Genomic DNA, 12,939 nt, shown 5'->3' on the forward strand with positions numbered 1-12,939 from the left:
TCTAGAATGACGTCCTTGTAGTTGGTATCTTCAAATTATATGATTTTATTTTCGTCATAATCTTCGAAAGCTCTTTCAACCTCATACAAAATAGCATTTCTGAAGAGCAATTTCAGTGGAGTTGCGAGCATTGAGTTTCTTCTCAAGAAGATATGCGGTAGGGATACTTTTAGGTAGGGTGAGTATTCGGTTAACCGAAACCGACACTGAATTTTTTTTCGGTTAACCGAAACCGAAATTAGTGGAAACTAGCTACCGAAAACCGAACCGAATTTATTTGGGTTTATAACCGAAACCGAAATTATTATTTCGGTTATTACCGAAAACCGAAATTAATAACCGAAATTTGAATAATTTTTGAACTAGTGACTAATGCATCAAATATTTTGCTGCAACTCAAATCAGGGAACACTTGGTGTTTAGACATTTCTCAAATACAGGTAAACACAACTTGATTCGTCTAATAAGAAAGCAAATATCTGTATAAACTGTGTTTTGTAACGTGAAGTGGTGAATACACTGACTGAGTGACTGAATCAGCGAGCAGCAGCAGAGCTCATACCACACATTTCTTTTGTTCACCTGTACAAATCCTAATCAAGAAGCGAATTTGATATGACAACGAAGCTATTTAAACTTAAACTGATACTTCGTAGTATAATACAGATATTATTATTAATAAAATATTATCAAATATTAAAAATTTGGTTAACCGTTCGATTTTTCGATTAACCGAAATTAAAAATTGAAAAATCGAATTTCAAAATTTTCACTACCGAAAACCGAACTGAAATATATATTTCGGTTAACCGAACTGAAAAATTTCGGTTATTCGGTACGGTTTTCGGTTAACCGAACTGAATGCTCACCCCAGGTGAGCTGAAGTGGCTTTTGACTGTTTAGCTAAAATAATGTTTGACTTTGTAAGTAAATAATTGATTTATATTTTTATAAATATAAAAGATTATGTATCAGATAATCAATTCTAAATTAAAATATGGGATAATATTGTTTCGCAAAAATATAAAATATAGTCGAATATTATCCAATAATAATTTGAATTACTCTCAAATTTTATTCTTAAATAATAGACGGCTGCATAAATTGATCGGGTCGAATCTAACCGGGTGGATCCGAAATCCTTCTTAAACCCTTTTTAAACCCCTGTTCATGAATTTGCAACAAGACAAGAGTAGCATGTGATACACACATTCATAGATAACTAGGTTGTTATAACAATGAGTTCGATCTCAAAGCATCTGAATCTCTCGGTTTTCACTCGAACCCGCTCTCTATTTCCCGGTACTTACTGTACATTTGTTAAGTTATTAAGATTTATTATATGTTTCTCTGAGGACTTTTAACAAATAGATGGCAGAGCACTCACATTTTCACATGATATGATGGGGTTTGATGATTTGTAGTGCCGGGCTGCGGAAGCAATGCACTGTATACAACTGCCTCTTCTGGTAGTGAATCTGATGCTGATAAAGTTGATGACTTTATTCCGCCGAAACAAGAGTTGCATTTACAGACTGTCGATCCCCGAAAAGGCTGGGATTTTCGCGGTGTGCATAAGGTTTATATATATGTCCTTAAATGTTATTACAATGTGAATGTTTGTATGTTTTTAAATTCATCTGTTATACTTTACCAACTAATGCTAACCGTATTTTACCAACTCATACTTTACTTAAGTGATGGCGTTTCGGGATGTGATCAGGACATGTTGGTCTCAAGTGTGAGTGTGTGACTAGCAGAGATATATGCTTTTTGATTGTAATATGATTAGTGTAGTTATTTCTTAAGCTCGGAGCTGTACCATGGAAACATGAAAGACAACGCTTTCAGATTTCACTCGGTTCTTGTGGAAGCCAATTTGTTAATTGTAATTCTCATTTCTTAAATGTCACTTGTGCAGGCAATTATATGTGGAAAAATTGGGAATGTTCCTGTTCAGAAGATTCTGAGAAATGGTCGAACTGTTACCATCTTTACAGTTGGGACAGGAGGTATGTTCGATCAAAGACTATTGGGAACTAGAGACTTGCCAAAGCCAGCTCAGTGGCATAGAATTGCTGTGCACAATGATGACCTCGGCGCTTATGCAATCCAAAAACTTGTCAAAAAGTATGTGACATTAGTTTATTGCTATTTAGGTTATTTTGTTTCCTTCTGCCTTGCTGATGTTGTAATGTTCCTTCAGCTCTTCAGTTTATGTGGAGGGTGATATCGAAACCAGAGTCTACAATGATAGTATCAATGGTACTGTTAAGAACATACCAGAGATCTGTGTACGTCGTGATGGTATGTAAACTTAATTTAATTAATATTTTTTTAAAAATTGTAATCATATTTGATTTTTTATTTGATTTAATCCTTGCTCCGATTCTTGGTATCAACCCTTTTATTGCTTAAACGTGTTTCTGATGTAAACTTTTGCTCAATTACAAAAGTGAAAAGACTCACTAAACAGCTATATTTTCTTATCATTCCTGGTGATGTGGTTCCTTTGTTTCAATTTGTAAGAAAGTTCTGCTGGGAAGTTATATATGGGTAGTCGTTTAGTGATTGATAATTTCTTGAAGACATCCATAAATTTTTGAAATTGCTTATCTTGCTTCTGCTTCTGCAAACGTTGAGGAAATGGAGGTGGAGGATATACATGCTTCTTTGGTGTTGATGCATCAGCCTTAGGATTTGAGAGTACACTAGGTTCTTCATTCAAAACTTTTTCAGGATCTCCACCATCATCAACTTTCTTTGTGTTTCCTTCAATTTCTTTCCCACTCCTCAAAGTAATTGGCTTGCAATGCTCTCTTTTGTCATTTTTGGGATTTGGCTCCGTGTTGCTAGGCAAAGAACCCGAAGGTCGGTTGTTGATAGCACTAGCCAATTGACCCACTTGCATCTCCAACGCTCTCATCGATGCACTTTGACTCTGAATTAAAGCATCAGTTTTCTGCATATATTGAAGTAAAAGATCTTCAGTGTTAGGCTTCTTTTCCATCTCTTGTGGCCTTGAATTCTGTTGAAAACCTGGTGGTACATTCTGCTTGAAAGGCATATTTGACCTAACATTGTTATTCCATGAAAAATTGGGATGATTTCTCCAACCTAGATTGTAGGTATTGGAGAAAGGATTGTTTTGCTGATTGCTTGAATTTCCCACATAGTTCACGGAACTAGACTGTGCCACATCATGATAGATCAATGGACATTGCTGAGTCGGATGGCCTTCCCCACACATATCACAAAAGACATGAATATTCTGAACTTGATGAGCCGACTGAACTGGCTGTTGTCTATCCACTGATAAAGACTCAAGCTTTTTGTTCAAAGCTTCAAATTGAGACACCACTTGTGCTGAAAAAGATGTCAATGGATCAACTTCATGTACACCTGCTACCTTCTTTGAACTTGAACGATCATAGGCTCTACAATTATTTGAAGTAATATCCTCCAATATCTCAAAAGCATCCTCGGGATATTGGTTTGTCAAGGAACCTCTAGCTGCTCCATCAACTTGAGTGGCACATTGTATTGTCAACCCATTATAGAATGTACGGATCTTCTGTGTATCAGATAACCCATGATGTGGGCACTTTCGCAAAAGGTCCTTGAATCTTTCATAAGCTTCATACAAAGACTCCATATCAAACTGCTGAAAATTCTGAATTTCCTTTATCAAGCGCTCGGTCTTTGCAGGAGAAAAGTACTTGTTTAAGAATTTCTCAACAAGCTGATTCCAAGTAGTAATAGAATTATTTGGCAAAGAATCTAGCCATTCTCTAGCCCTTCCATCAAGTGAGCGACTAAACAATCTCAATCTAATAGTCTCCTCGGGAACACCATTGACCTTGAAATTATCAACAATCTCAAGAAAATTCCTCAAATGAGCATTGGGATCTTCAGCAGAAAGGCCATTAAATTTGTTGTCTCTAATAGCTTGCATTGTTGCTGAATCAACATGAAAATTATTTGCTGCAATAGCTGGCCTTGCAATACTAGAATGAATGCCATCGAAAGAAGGCATAATATAATCCTTCACCCGCAAACGCCTGGGAGGAACATTTGCATTATCACCCATCGTGGATGATCGATTCCTAGATTCTTTAGCTTTTCTTCTGTTTGCTTTTGCAGTTTTCTCAATCTCCAAGTCAAGTGGAATAAGTGAAGATGAGCGCACTCTACGCATACACTGTAGAACTCCTACAAAATTTCAACAAAAGAACAATAAATAACTTGATCTTAAAATACTTAACAATGTAATGATATTAACAAATAAATACTTAAAATCAGTCCCCGGCAGCGGCGCCAAAAACTTGTTAGCGATTTTACAACTTATACGCAAGTGCACGTATCGTTACAAGTAGTATAAAAATTCGTTCCCACTGAGACTTATTCTAAGCTGCTAAATACCACACACAATTGTTCTTCTAATTCAAGTCAAACTACACAATGGTTTGAAAATGACAAAGTAATTAACCATCAAGATTTACTAACACAATATAATTTCAAGATTAACAAAACTAGGCCAATAACTTCATCTTATGTTCATCAATAAGTCACTCCCAAGTCTTTATTTCTATGCTCCAACTGCTAGTCTAAGGTTTCTACTAATCACACGGTCCTTCCGAATCTCAAGTGATCCTAATTCCTCAACCAATTCCCATATTCCTATGAAGAATTTAAGCCTTAGAACAGCATTAAAAGCTACCTTAGATAGACTACTTGGGGTGTTTAGGTATATTCCTATCCTAAACACAAATCAACACAAGTATTAATCCCAAGTTATTATGATATGGCCTTAATTCAAGTTTTCTCTCCCAAGTCAACAAGAATTACCAAATCAATTTCAAGGTTGATCATTCCTTGAAAAGCAATATACACAAATCATCATAAACAATTGATAAGAGCACAGAAACCAAGAATTGAAGAATAATCTTATATATAGACACAAGAATCCATTACGGGCCTAGCAAGAGTTCTAGTTCAACATTACAAGAAAATAAACTAAACACATGAAGGTAGACATGATATCAAATATACAATCAAGGAAAATGAATAGGAGAAGATGAAACTCTGAATTTGATCTTCAATCACTAGCTTCCCCCTTGAATTGCTTCTTCTCTTTTCTTCCCCCTGCTTTCTCCCCTGTGTCTCTCTGTTTTTTCTTCTTGCGTGTAACTGCTCTAGTGTAATGTTTGTGTGTGTCTCTTGGCCCATGTAACTCCCAAGCCCATTACAAAACAAAACAATAACTGATCTATTCTTAACCTATACTATATTTTGAATAAAATAATTACTACAAATAAGTTTCTCAAATAGAATAGGAGTTCAAAGTAGAAAATTCGGACTTTCTGCTTCTGGCCATATTCTGGGCTGATTGGAATGTCAATAAATTCTGAAACCTTAATTGAATTAAAGGTCTTCTCGCAAGCTTTCCAACGGCTGTTTACGGGCCCAAAACGGACTTACAGAACTCCGGTTATGATCAAAACAATGAACACAACACAATTAGTCCCAAATTCCGAATTTTGCTAGAAATCACTTCAAATAATGCATTTTTTTGCTCCATTCCTTCTATTATGAGAATTCTTTATTTTCTACAAGAAAACATGAAAATATATATTAAATAAAATCCAATTTCATGCAAAAGTAATTAAAATATGAGGAAAAAGTGTGATTATAAATATCACACATCATTTAGTCATTTAATACCTGTGTGCAAAGTGATAATATAGTAATCAAACTGTTGATGTGAGATAGTGCATAGCAAGATCATATTTGTGAATATAAACATGTTAATATGGCTAGACAACTTATGTTTCCTGTATCAGTAACCTACCAATATTTTTGCCAGTTGCTTCCTTATATTTTCATTCATTCTCTTATTCCTTCCATGTGATTGTTCACATTCTCTTCTATATGTTGACATTATGATCTATTAGGATAATGGAGATTAATTGTTAGATTTAAATATTAAAATGAAATCAGACAGAAAGGATATGTGAGAGCAAAATTATGGAAGTACTTGGGGGGAATCTATAGAGAGGAGAATAAATTAGAGGAGAAAGATGGTGTTATCACTTCTATTTTCATGTACTGGGTAATAACAGAAACTTGCAAAGAAAATGACTATTCGTTAATTACTGTAACGACTGTCTAATGAACACTCCAATTGTATAGTCAAGCTACTAATGCACCATGGTTATCCTAAGCCTCCTGATTGTATTCTCAGACCTCAAGCCTTGCATATTGTTTAACTATAAAAGTTTGATTCTTCAACAATCATGTTTGTAGAATATTATTTATGTAATTGCATATTTATTTACCGCTAGATACAACAGAGAATTTCTTAATTGACTCGTGACTCGAAACTAATAAAATTATTATGTAGAATCTGAAATGAAAGACAAATATATTCTTTGTTGAACATCATTACAATGGGATTTCTTTTCCTTTGTAGGTAGGATTCGTCTTATAAAATCAGGTGAAAGTGTCAGCAATATTTCTTTGGATGAACTACGTAAGCTTTTCAATTAGTTCACTGGCTTTTTGGGACTGAAAAAGCTGATAATTTCATGATACTTGTTATGATTGAGCAAACTCTATGTTGTACCAATACTTTTGTTTATCCTCTGCAGGAGAGGGATTGCTCTAGTTTAAAGTTGAGCTTTTCTGAACTGAAAAAGTTTTAGCAGCTGCAGAATAAGGTGTCTGGATATTGAGTAACGCTGTATACTGATCCAATTAGATTTTATTGTAACTGAAAAAGAATTGGTATCGTTTTGTGGTTGTTCTTATTCTCAATTCAGATACTCTCACTCTCTCAGCAGCTTGCAATATGTTTCTAGCTGTTACTTCAGTTAATTAAGTATAATGCCTAGTACTCTTATGTACATGTAATTGATTATAAAATTCATATTTGAACAATCAATCTTATTCTAGCCAAATTCAGTCGAGTAAATGGATATGCATATAGATCAAGACATATCCTCTTCATATTCGATTGTAGAATGTAAAAAGGTTTCTGGGGGATTACTTATTTCTGCATATTTTTTTATCATTATTGCATTAGCTTGTTTGTTCTTCTGGGAGAAGCAAAGCAGTTTATTTACCGTTCAGATACTATACTGTTGTCTCCTTCGAATTGCTCTTCAAACAGCCTGTGTAGGCTGTTCCAAGAGAAAACTGCGGAGGGGAATAGATGCAGAAATACTCTGTTGTAGTTTTCTGCTGGACACGTCTAGTTCTTCACATAGAATCACACTAGAGTAGTAGCTTGCTCTGCTGCCTGTCGACTCACGGAGCTATTGCATTGTGTTGCAATGGGCACCTTCACCCCTACTTTAGAGCCTTATTCAACAGCCTTTTGATTATGTTGTGATATTTTGGGGCGAAAAGTATGGCTTGATGTCTGTTTTTTCTCTGAGGCTTTTAATGTTTGTATCTTACATGTACAGAGGAGGACTGGTTCTCCATTTTTTGTGGAGAATACTTGGTAATAGACTCCTACAAGCACGGTAAATTCATTAGAACAGGTAAAATTACAAGAATCCATCACCACTCCTCCCTCCCTCTTTTTTCTTATGCTCCAGGAACACAAAAACTCAAATCTGGATCAAGCTGATAGCTGCAGAGGCAACAATGTGCTCGAAAGAAATGTCATCGAATATCAAGACGAGGTTGGACAACCATTGTGGAAGGTCCATAGCTTGCGAGAAGCTGGATAGAGTGGCAAACTGGGTAGGCAACAGCGTGGTCACCGTGTTCTTCGCGTCATTAGAACGCTGCTACTGCATTAACCTGAGCACGGTTCATGACGATATAGATGAAGAAGATGATGACTATATTTACGGATATGGACATGCTGATTTATCAAACACTTACAGACGGCCTCTCCTTCCCCGCACCAGATCTACTGCATTCACTTCTTGATTTCTGCTCAACCTTTTCTTCTTCCTTGCATCAATGTAAATTAAACTATATTTTTTGAGATTGTTTCCGTACTTGGGCCTATGAATTAGTTCCTTCGTTTCTTTGATTTTGATTCTGTGTATCATAGATGAGTTGTTCTTCAGACATGCATGCAAGAATTTTATTTTTTATTTTTTATTTTGCATGTTATCTTTGATTTTATCGATTATGAGACTTATTCGCACAATTTTATAATGTGTTATATAATGAAATTCAGTGTGGAATTGCACATAATTGCGAATATGATCATTAATTTATAATGAAAAATATTTAAATATATTATTAAAGAAAAAAAATTAAATGTCATTGTGTTGATCGGTATATTATCTATATAAAATTTAAACCGTCTTTATTCAATTTTATACTTCGCCATCCGGAATTATTTATAAATATATGTTAATTATAAATCTTATAAATTTTGAATTTTTTTTAGCAAATATTGACTATTAATTAAATAATTAAATTAGAATAGAATTAGAATAAAACAAAACAAAACTGACGGATTTGTTGAAGTGTTGCAGTGTAAGCAAACAACAACAAAAGGTGAGATTTTTATTGAATTATCTTCTTGAGCTTCTTTCATCCAATTCCATGGCTTCCCAAACCCTAAATCTCCTAAACACCTCTCTGTCTCTTCACTCTTCACATCCTAAACATATACATACATCTAATGTATCTATCCATCTTCCCATCTCAAAACTCCCTTCCTCATCTCTATCTCTTCCTTGTTCTCCACACCCAAAGCATATACATACATCTTGTGTATCTATTTACCCAAAGCTCAGTCCTCAAATTTCAAGAAAATCCAAGATTGTTGCTTCATCATCTTCTTCAGGTTTCCCCACTGACCCACCAGCCAATTCATCAAAAGATTCAAACTTTACAACTCTCCTAGCTATCACTCTGTCAATTTCAAGGTTCTTGACCCAAAAAGTTGGGATTTTGGCCCTAAAATTAAGGGGTGTTTTTGCAATGCCTGACCCAGATGAGCTACTAGCTATTCAGGGTGTTCAAGATACATTGGTTTGCACAATGAGTCCTTTGTTTTTTGCAGCAATTAGTAGTGGGCCCAGGTCTTTGAACACACCATTGACTGTGGTAGCTGCAGGAATGTCCAAATGGCTTGAGATTTATAGTGCTGTGTTGATGGTTAGGGTGTTGCTTAGTTGGTTTCCGAATATTCCATGGGATCGTCAACCGTTGTCAGCGATTCGGGACTTGTGTGATCCTTATTTGAATCTTTTTAGAAATATAATTCCTCCGCTTTTCAATACTTTGGATGTTAGTCCACTTTTGGCATTTGCGGTTTTGGGGTCGCTTGCTGGGATTCTTGGTGCCGCAACCACACCTTATTGAGCTTAGAAATGCTGCACAGGTTAATGAATTTGTGGTTTGGTATGGAGGTTTGTAATTTTACATATTGTTGCGATACTAGATGTTATATGAAGAATTTTGGTGGCTGTACTGTTTGTCAATTTGTTACAACATAGTAAACATCTAAATACAAATGGTGATTTCTTTTTGTTATGTTAATTTGTACTGCCTGCCTCTTCTATTTGCTTTAGATATTAATAATTTTATAGCTTCAAATATGTAACATTTGCTAGCATTAAATAGTTATACAGCTTTGTGCCTTTGTGGGGATATAATGCAATGTTTGTGAGTTTACTTAATCTTGCCATTTAAGATGTTATGGGATAAATTTGAGGGCGTTGGATCATTGAGGGAACGGAATTGCCAATTGGGAATGAGAATGATACTAAATCCCAAGGAGTTATAGGGAGTGATTTACCCACCTATGGGAATGACGTTCCCATTCCAAACAACCAAATTGCTAATCCAATCATAATCATATGGGATTGAGGTTCAGATTTTTCCATTAACACGGCTCATTAGCCATGAACTGAACGCGGAGCATCTCCAATAGAGGCACTCAGGCACCTTTGGGGATGCGAAACACACTAATAATAATAGTTTTTATTTTCTTTTTCATCTATGTCAAATATGTCAACTTTTCATTACAATAGTTGGCAGCCGTGTGAGGGTGCTTAAATGTGTGTGTGTGTGTGTGTGTTTTTTTTTTTTTGGGGGGTGGGGGGGGGGGGGGGGGGGTTTGGTGTTGTTACCTCTTCACAAAATAATACCACTTCACTGGCTTTGATTAATAGATAACTTAGGTCTTTAGTTCCTGAAATCACATAGAGTTACGAGGAATCTGCACTTGCTTAAATTCTGCTAGTATTGAACTCAAGTAGCTAAATTCACTGAAATTTTTCTGGATGTTAGAGCTGTTTGATCAGGAGCTAGCTGATCGAGTTAGCCCATTCATTTGCACCTTATGATTTTATTGCCTAAGCAGGTGGCTGGACATCCAAGTACTTGATCACTACCTCCTCTGTGCTTAATGCCTTTTTTATTTAGTCGCAAGTACTTGCATTGTAGTTGGAAGAATGCTGGTAATGTAACTCTTAGATATTACTTGTGGATATATGTCAGAATTTCCCCTTATCTGTGCACAAATAGACAAACTTTGCTCTTTAGTTGATGTGTTGATTCACTATGCTTCTTGGGGGAAGAAATTATATTTTAATAGACACAAACACTATTTTGTTCTCTTCAACTCCCTTGGTTCCATTCTCTGAATGCAACTTCATCTCATACCCTTCAGCTTCATCATAATGCTAATGATCTATTTCACTTAATAATCATATCCTTCACGAATAGCATACTTACCTCCGTGGACATATTTCTTGCATTGGAATAGAACCAAAATTATTAAGCGGCACGCTTATTGCTTCCCTCTTGCTTTGTACATAATGAAAGCGGGTGCATTTGGCATAGACATAGTAATATTGATATGAAAGCCGTGATTTTCCATATTGGCTGTCGACCCCTTGTTCTAGTGCTCAAGATGAAATGAATTCAACGGAGATTCTAGAATGGCAAGGGAGGGCAAATGCCAGGTAGGAGTGGCACTACTAATATTACTTTAAAGGTTTTGGTGAAGACATTGAGACATGATGACGGTCTCTCAGGCTTCTGAATATTTCAGCTTATGTTTATGTGGATTCTCAATACTTTATCATGTTTTCATGTTCAGAATTTGTTCAGAGGTCTGCATAGGCCTTCATTCCTGTTTGTACACATGCAAAATTGTTATTTTGATATGACATTGGGATTGATGCCACATGTATGTAGGAGGTTTGGAAGTCTAGGGTTCATAGTTTTGGTGAAAACATTGCGACATGACAACTGTATCCTAGGCTCATAAATATTCCAGCTTATGTTAATGTCGATTCTGTGCTTCTTGGGTGCACCCATATTCCAGTTCATGCATGTTGCTTATTTGCTTCCTGGTGTTACTTAGTTATTCCGAAACTCAGTCTCATACAACATTGTTGTAATCACCACTGAGAGAAAAGTATTGAGACGTACTTTTCTTCTTATGTTTGTTTTACTACGAGGCATGCAAGTATTCTCTTGAGGTTTTATGCTTTGGATGTCCCAACATTTGATCCCGTCAGTGTCTCCAACTTCATCAGATCGAAATAGAGGAAGCAAAAGTGCAAAAAGTGTCATGTATATTTGGAGAAGTAGAAATTTTACTTGATGGAATCTAAATTGCACTTGTGAGGTTTAAGTAGATTTGAAGGTTTGTTGAACTTGAGCAAATAGATAATGTTGTTGCCTTGCACTCTTACTAACAGTAAAGAAGAAAGTGTTTTCCATTTACAGTATGAGCCATTGTACTGATACGTAGTTATTTGATATCATGATTGGAATTGGTCTAAATAGGGACGGAGAAGAATATAAAAGAGACAGCATCACCACAGAAGAGCAGGCCTGTAGTGTAACGTATACTACAAGCGTGAGGCGTGACCTATCAGATTCTTCTCTCATCATTCTACTGTCCTACTTATTTAGGGGGAGTCGGGCGTTTTGTTTTGTATCCAGGGATATTCAATTGTGATTTTTTTAATGAAAAAAAATCATTTATGAAATTCATATATATCCAATTCAGAATTTAAATACTATATTAGAATTTTCGGATATTCGGGTGGAAGTTGAATCTGACTAAATGTAAATTTCTCTAATATGACACAGTTGCCATTCGGGAATATAATAAAAATGACAGAGGGCCTGAGGCAGGTTCCAAATTATAATGAAAAAGTCCCAGAAGGTAGGAGTAAATAGGTAGGAAGGCGTGAAGCAAGATGTCTGTGGTTGACTAAACTATCAATGTCCACCAAAAGCTACTGAAAAACATACGTACGTACTTGTGGAAAGGGGTAGCAATTTCGGATAACGGGTCGTGTTCGTGTCAGCAATCAGGTCGATTTCGGGTCGACTTTCGCTTTTGGGTCAAGCTAAAATCACTTAAAATTAAATAAAACTGAAAATTGAAGTGATTAGAAACGAAATTCTAATTTCGTGTCATTTCGGGTCCATTTCGTGTCAATCGGATGATTTTCAGGTCACTTTCAGGTTTTGTCTCAGTAAATCGGATTGCGGGATCGGGTCGGGTTCAAGTCGGGTTCGGATAGTGTCTGGTATTCCCACCTCACCTCACCTCAGTTGTGTTTGTAGTTGTGAACTTGTGATCACCCAGTTGACCTCATATTTACTTTTAAGATACGACTACAAGAAGCAATAAAATGCTTTATGCATGCAGACAGGATGACAATTGACACCCGAGAGGTGAGGTGGATTACTGTTTCAGCGGTGTTGAAAATATTTCAATTCCGGAGTGAGTTCTAAAACTTAATGAAACATAATGTACATAATGTTTTAGTCCCGACTCTGATAAAATCATGTTCCATTTACTACTACATAAATGCAAATACTCTCTCTTTTTTGTAGGTTATTATTTAATGTTGTTTCTGCGGTTAATTGTTTTCAGAGCTGGTGAAAAATGCTTAATCTTCTTCTGTCATGATTGGTCTTAAAGAACATGTA

At 35.9% G+C, this 12,939-nt stretch overlaps 2 protein-coding genes across 3 annotated transcripts; both read left to right on the forward strand.

Moving 5' to 3' along the window:
* Positions 1-1,135: 1,135 nt before the first annotated feature.
* On the forward strand, positions 1,136-6,943 carry LOC108227544 (single-stranded DNA-binding protein, mitochondrial). Of its 2 annotated transcripts, XM_017402749.2 has the most exons (6): positions 1,148-1,302; positions 1,425-1,579; positions 1,922-2,130; positions 2,207-2,307; positions 6,473-6,532; positions 6,651-6,943. In XM_017402749.2, exons 1-6 carry the CDS (start codon positions 1,239-1,241, stop codon positions 6,665-6,667), a joined length of 606 nt encoding a protein of 201 aa, XP_017258238.1. In that variant the 5' UTR covers positions 1,148-1,238; the 3' UTR covers positions 6,668-6,943. The 2 variants fall into 2 exon arrangements, with proteins under 2 accessions (XP_063935669.1, XP_017258238.1); XM_064079599.1 differs by lacking the exon at positions 6,473-6,532 and having other exon boundaries at positions 1,136-1,302.
* A 2,012-nt stretch (positions 6,944-8,955) lies between these two features.
* Positions 8,956-9,339, forward strand: LOC108227543 (ylmG homolog protein 1-2, chloroplastic). The gene has a single exon (XM_017402748.2). The coding sequence runs from the start codon at positions 8,956-8,958 to the stop codon at positions 9,337-9,339; it is 384 nt and encodes a 127-aa protein (XP_017258237.2).
* Positions 9,340-12,939: the final 3,600 nt, after the last annotated feature.

Source organism: Daucus carota, chromosome 6, assembly GCF_001625215.2.
Source record: "Daucus carota subsp. sativus chromosome 6, DH1 v3.0, whole genome shotgun sequence".
Classification (NCBI taxonomy): domain Eukaryota; kingdom Viridiplantae; phylum Streptophyta; class Magnoliopsida; order Apiales; family Apiaceae; genus Daucus; species Daucus carota.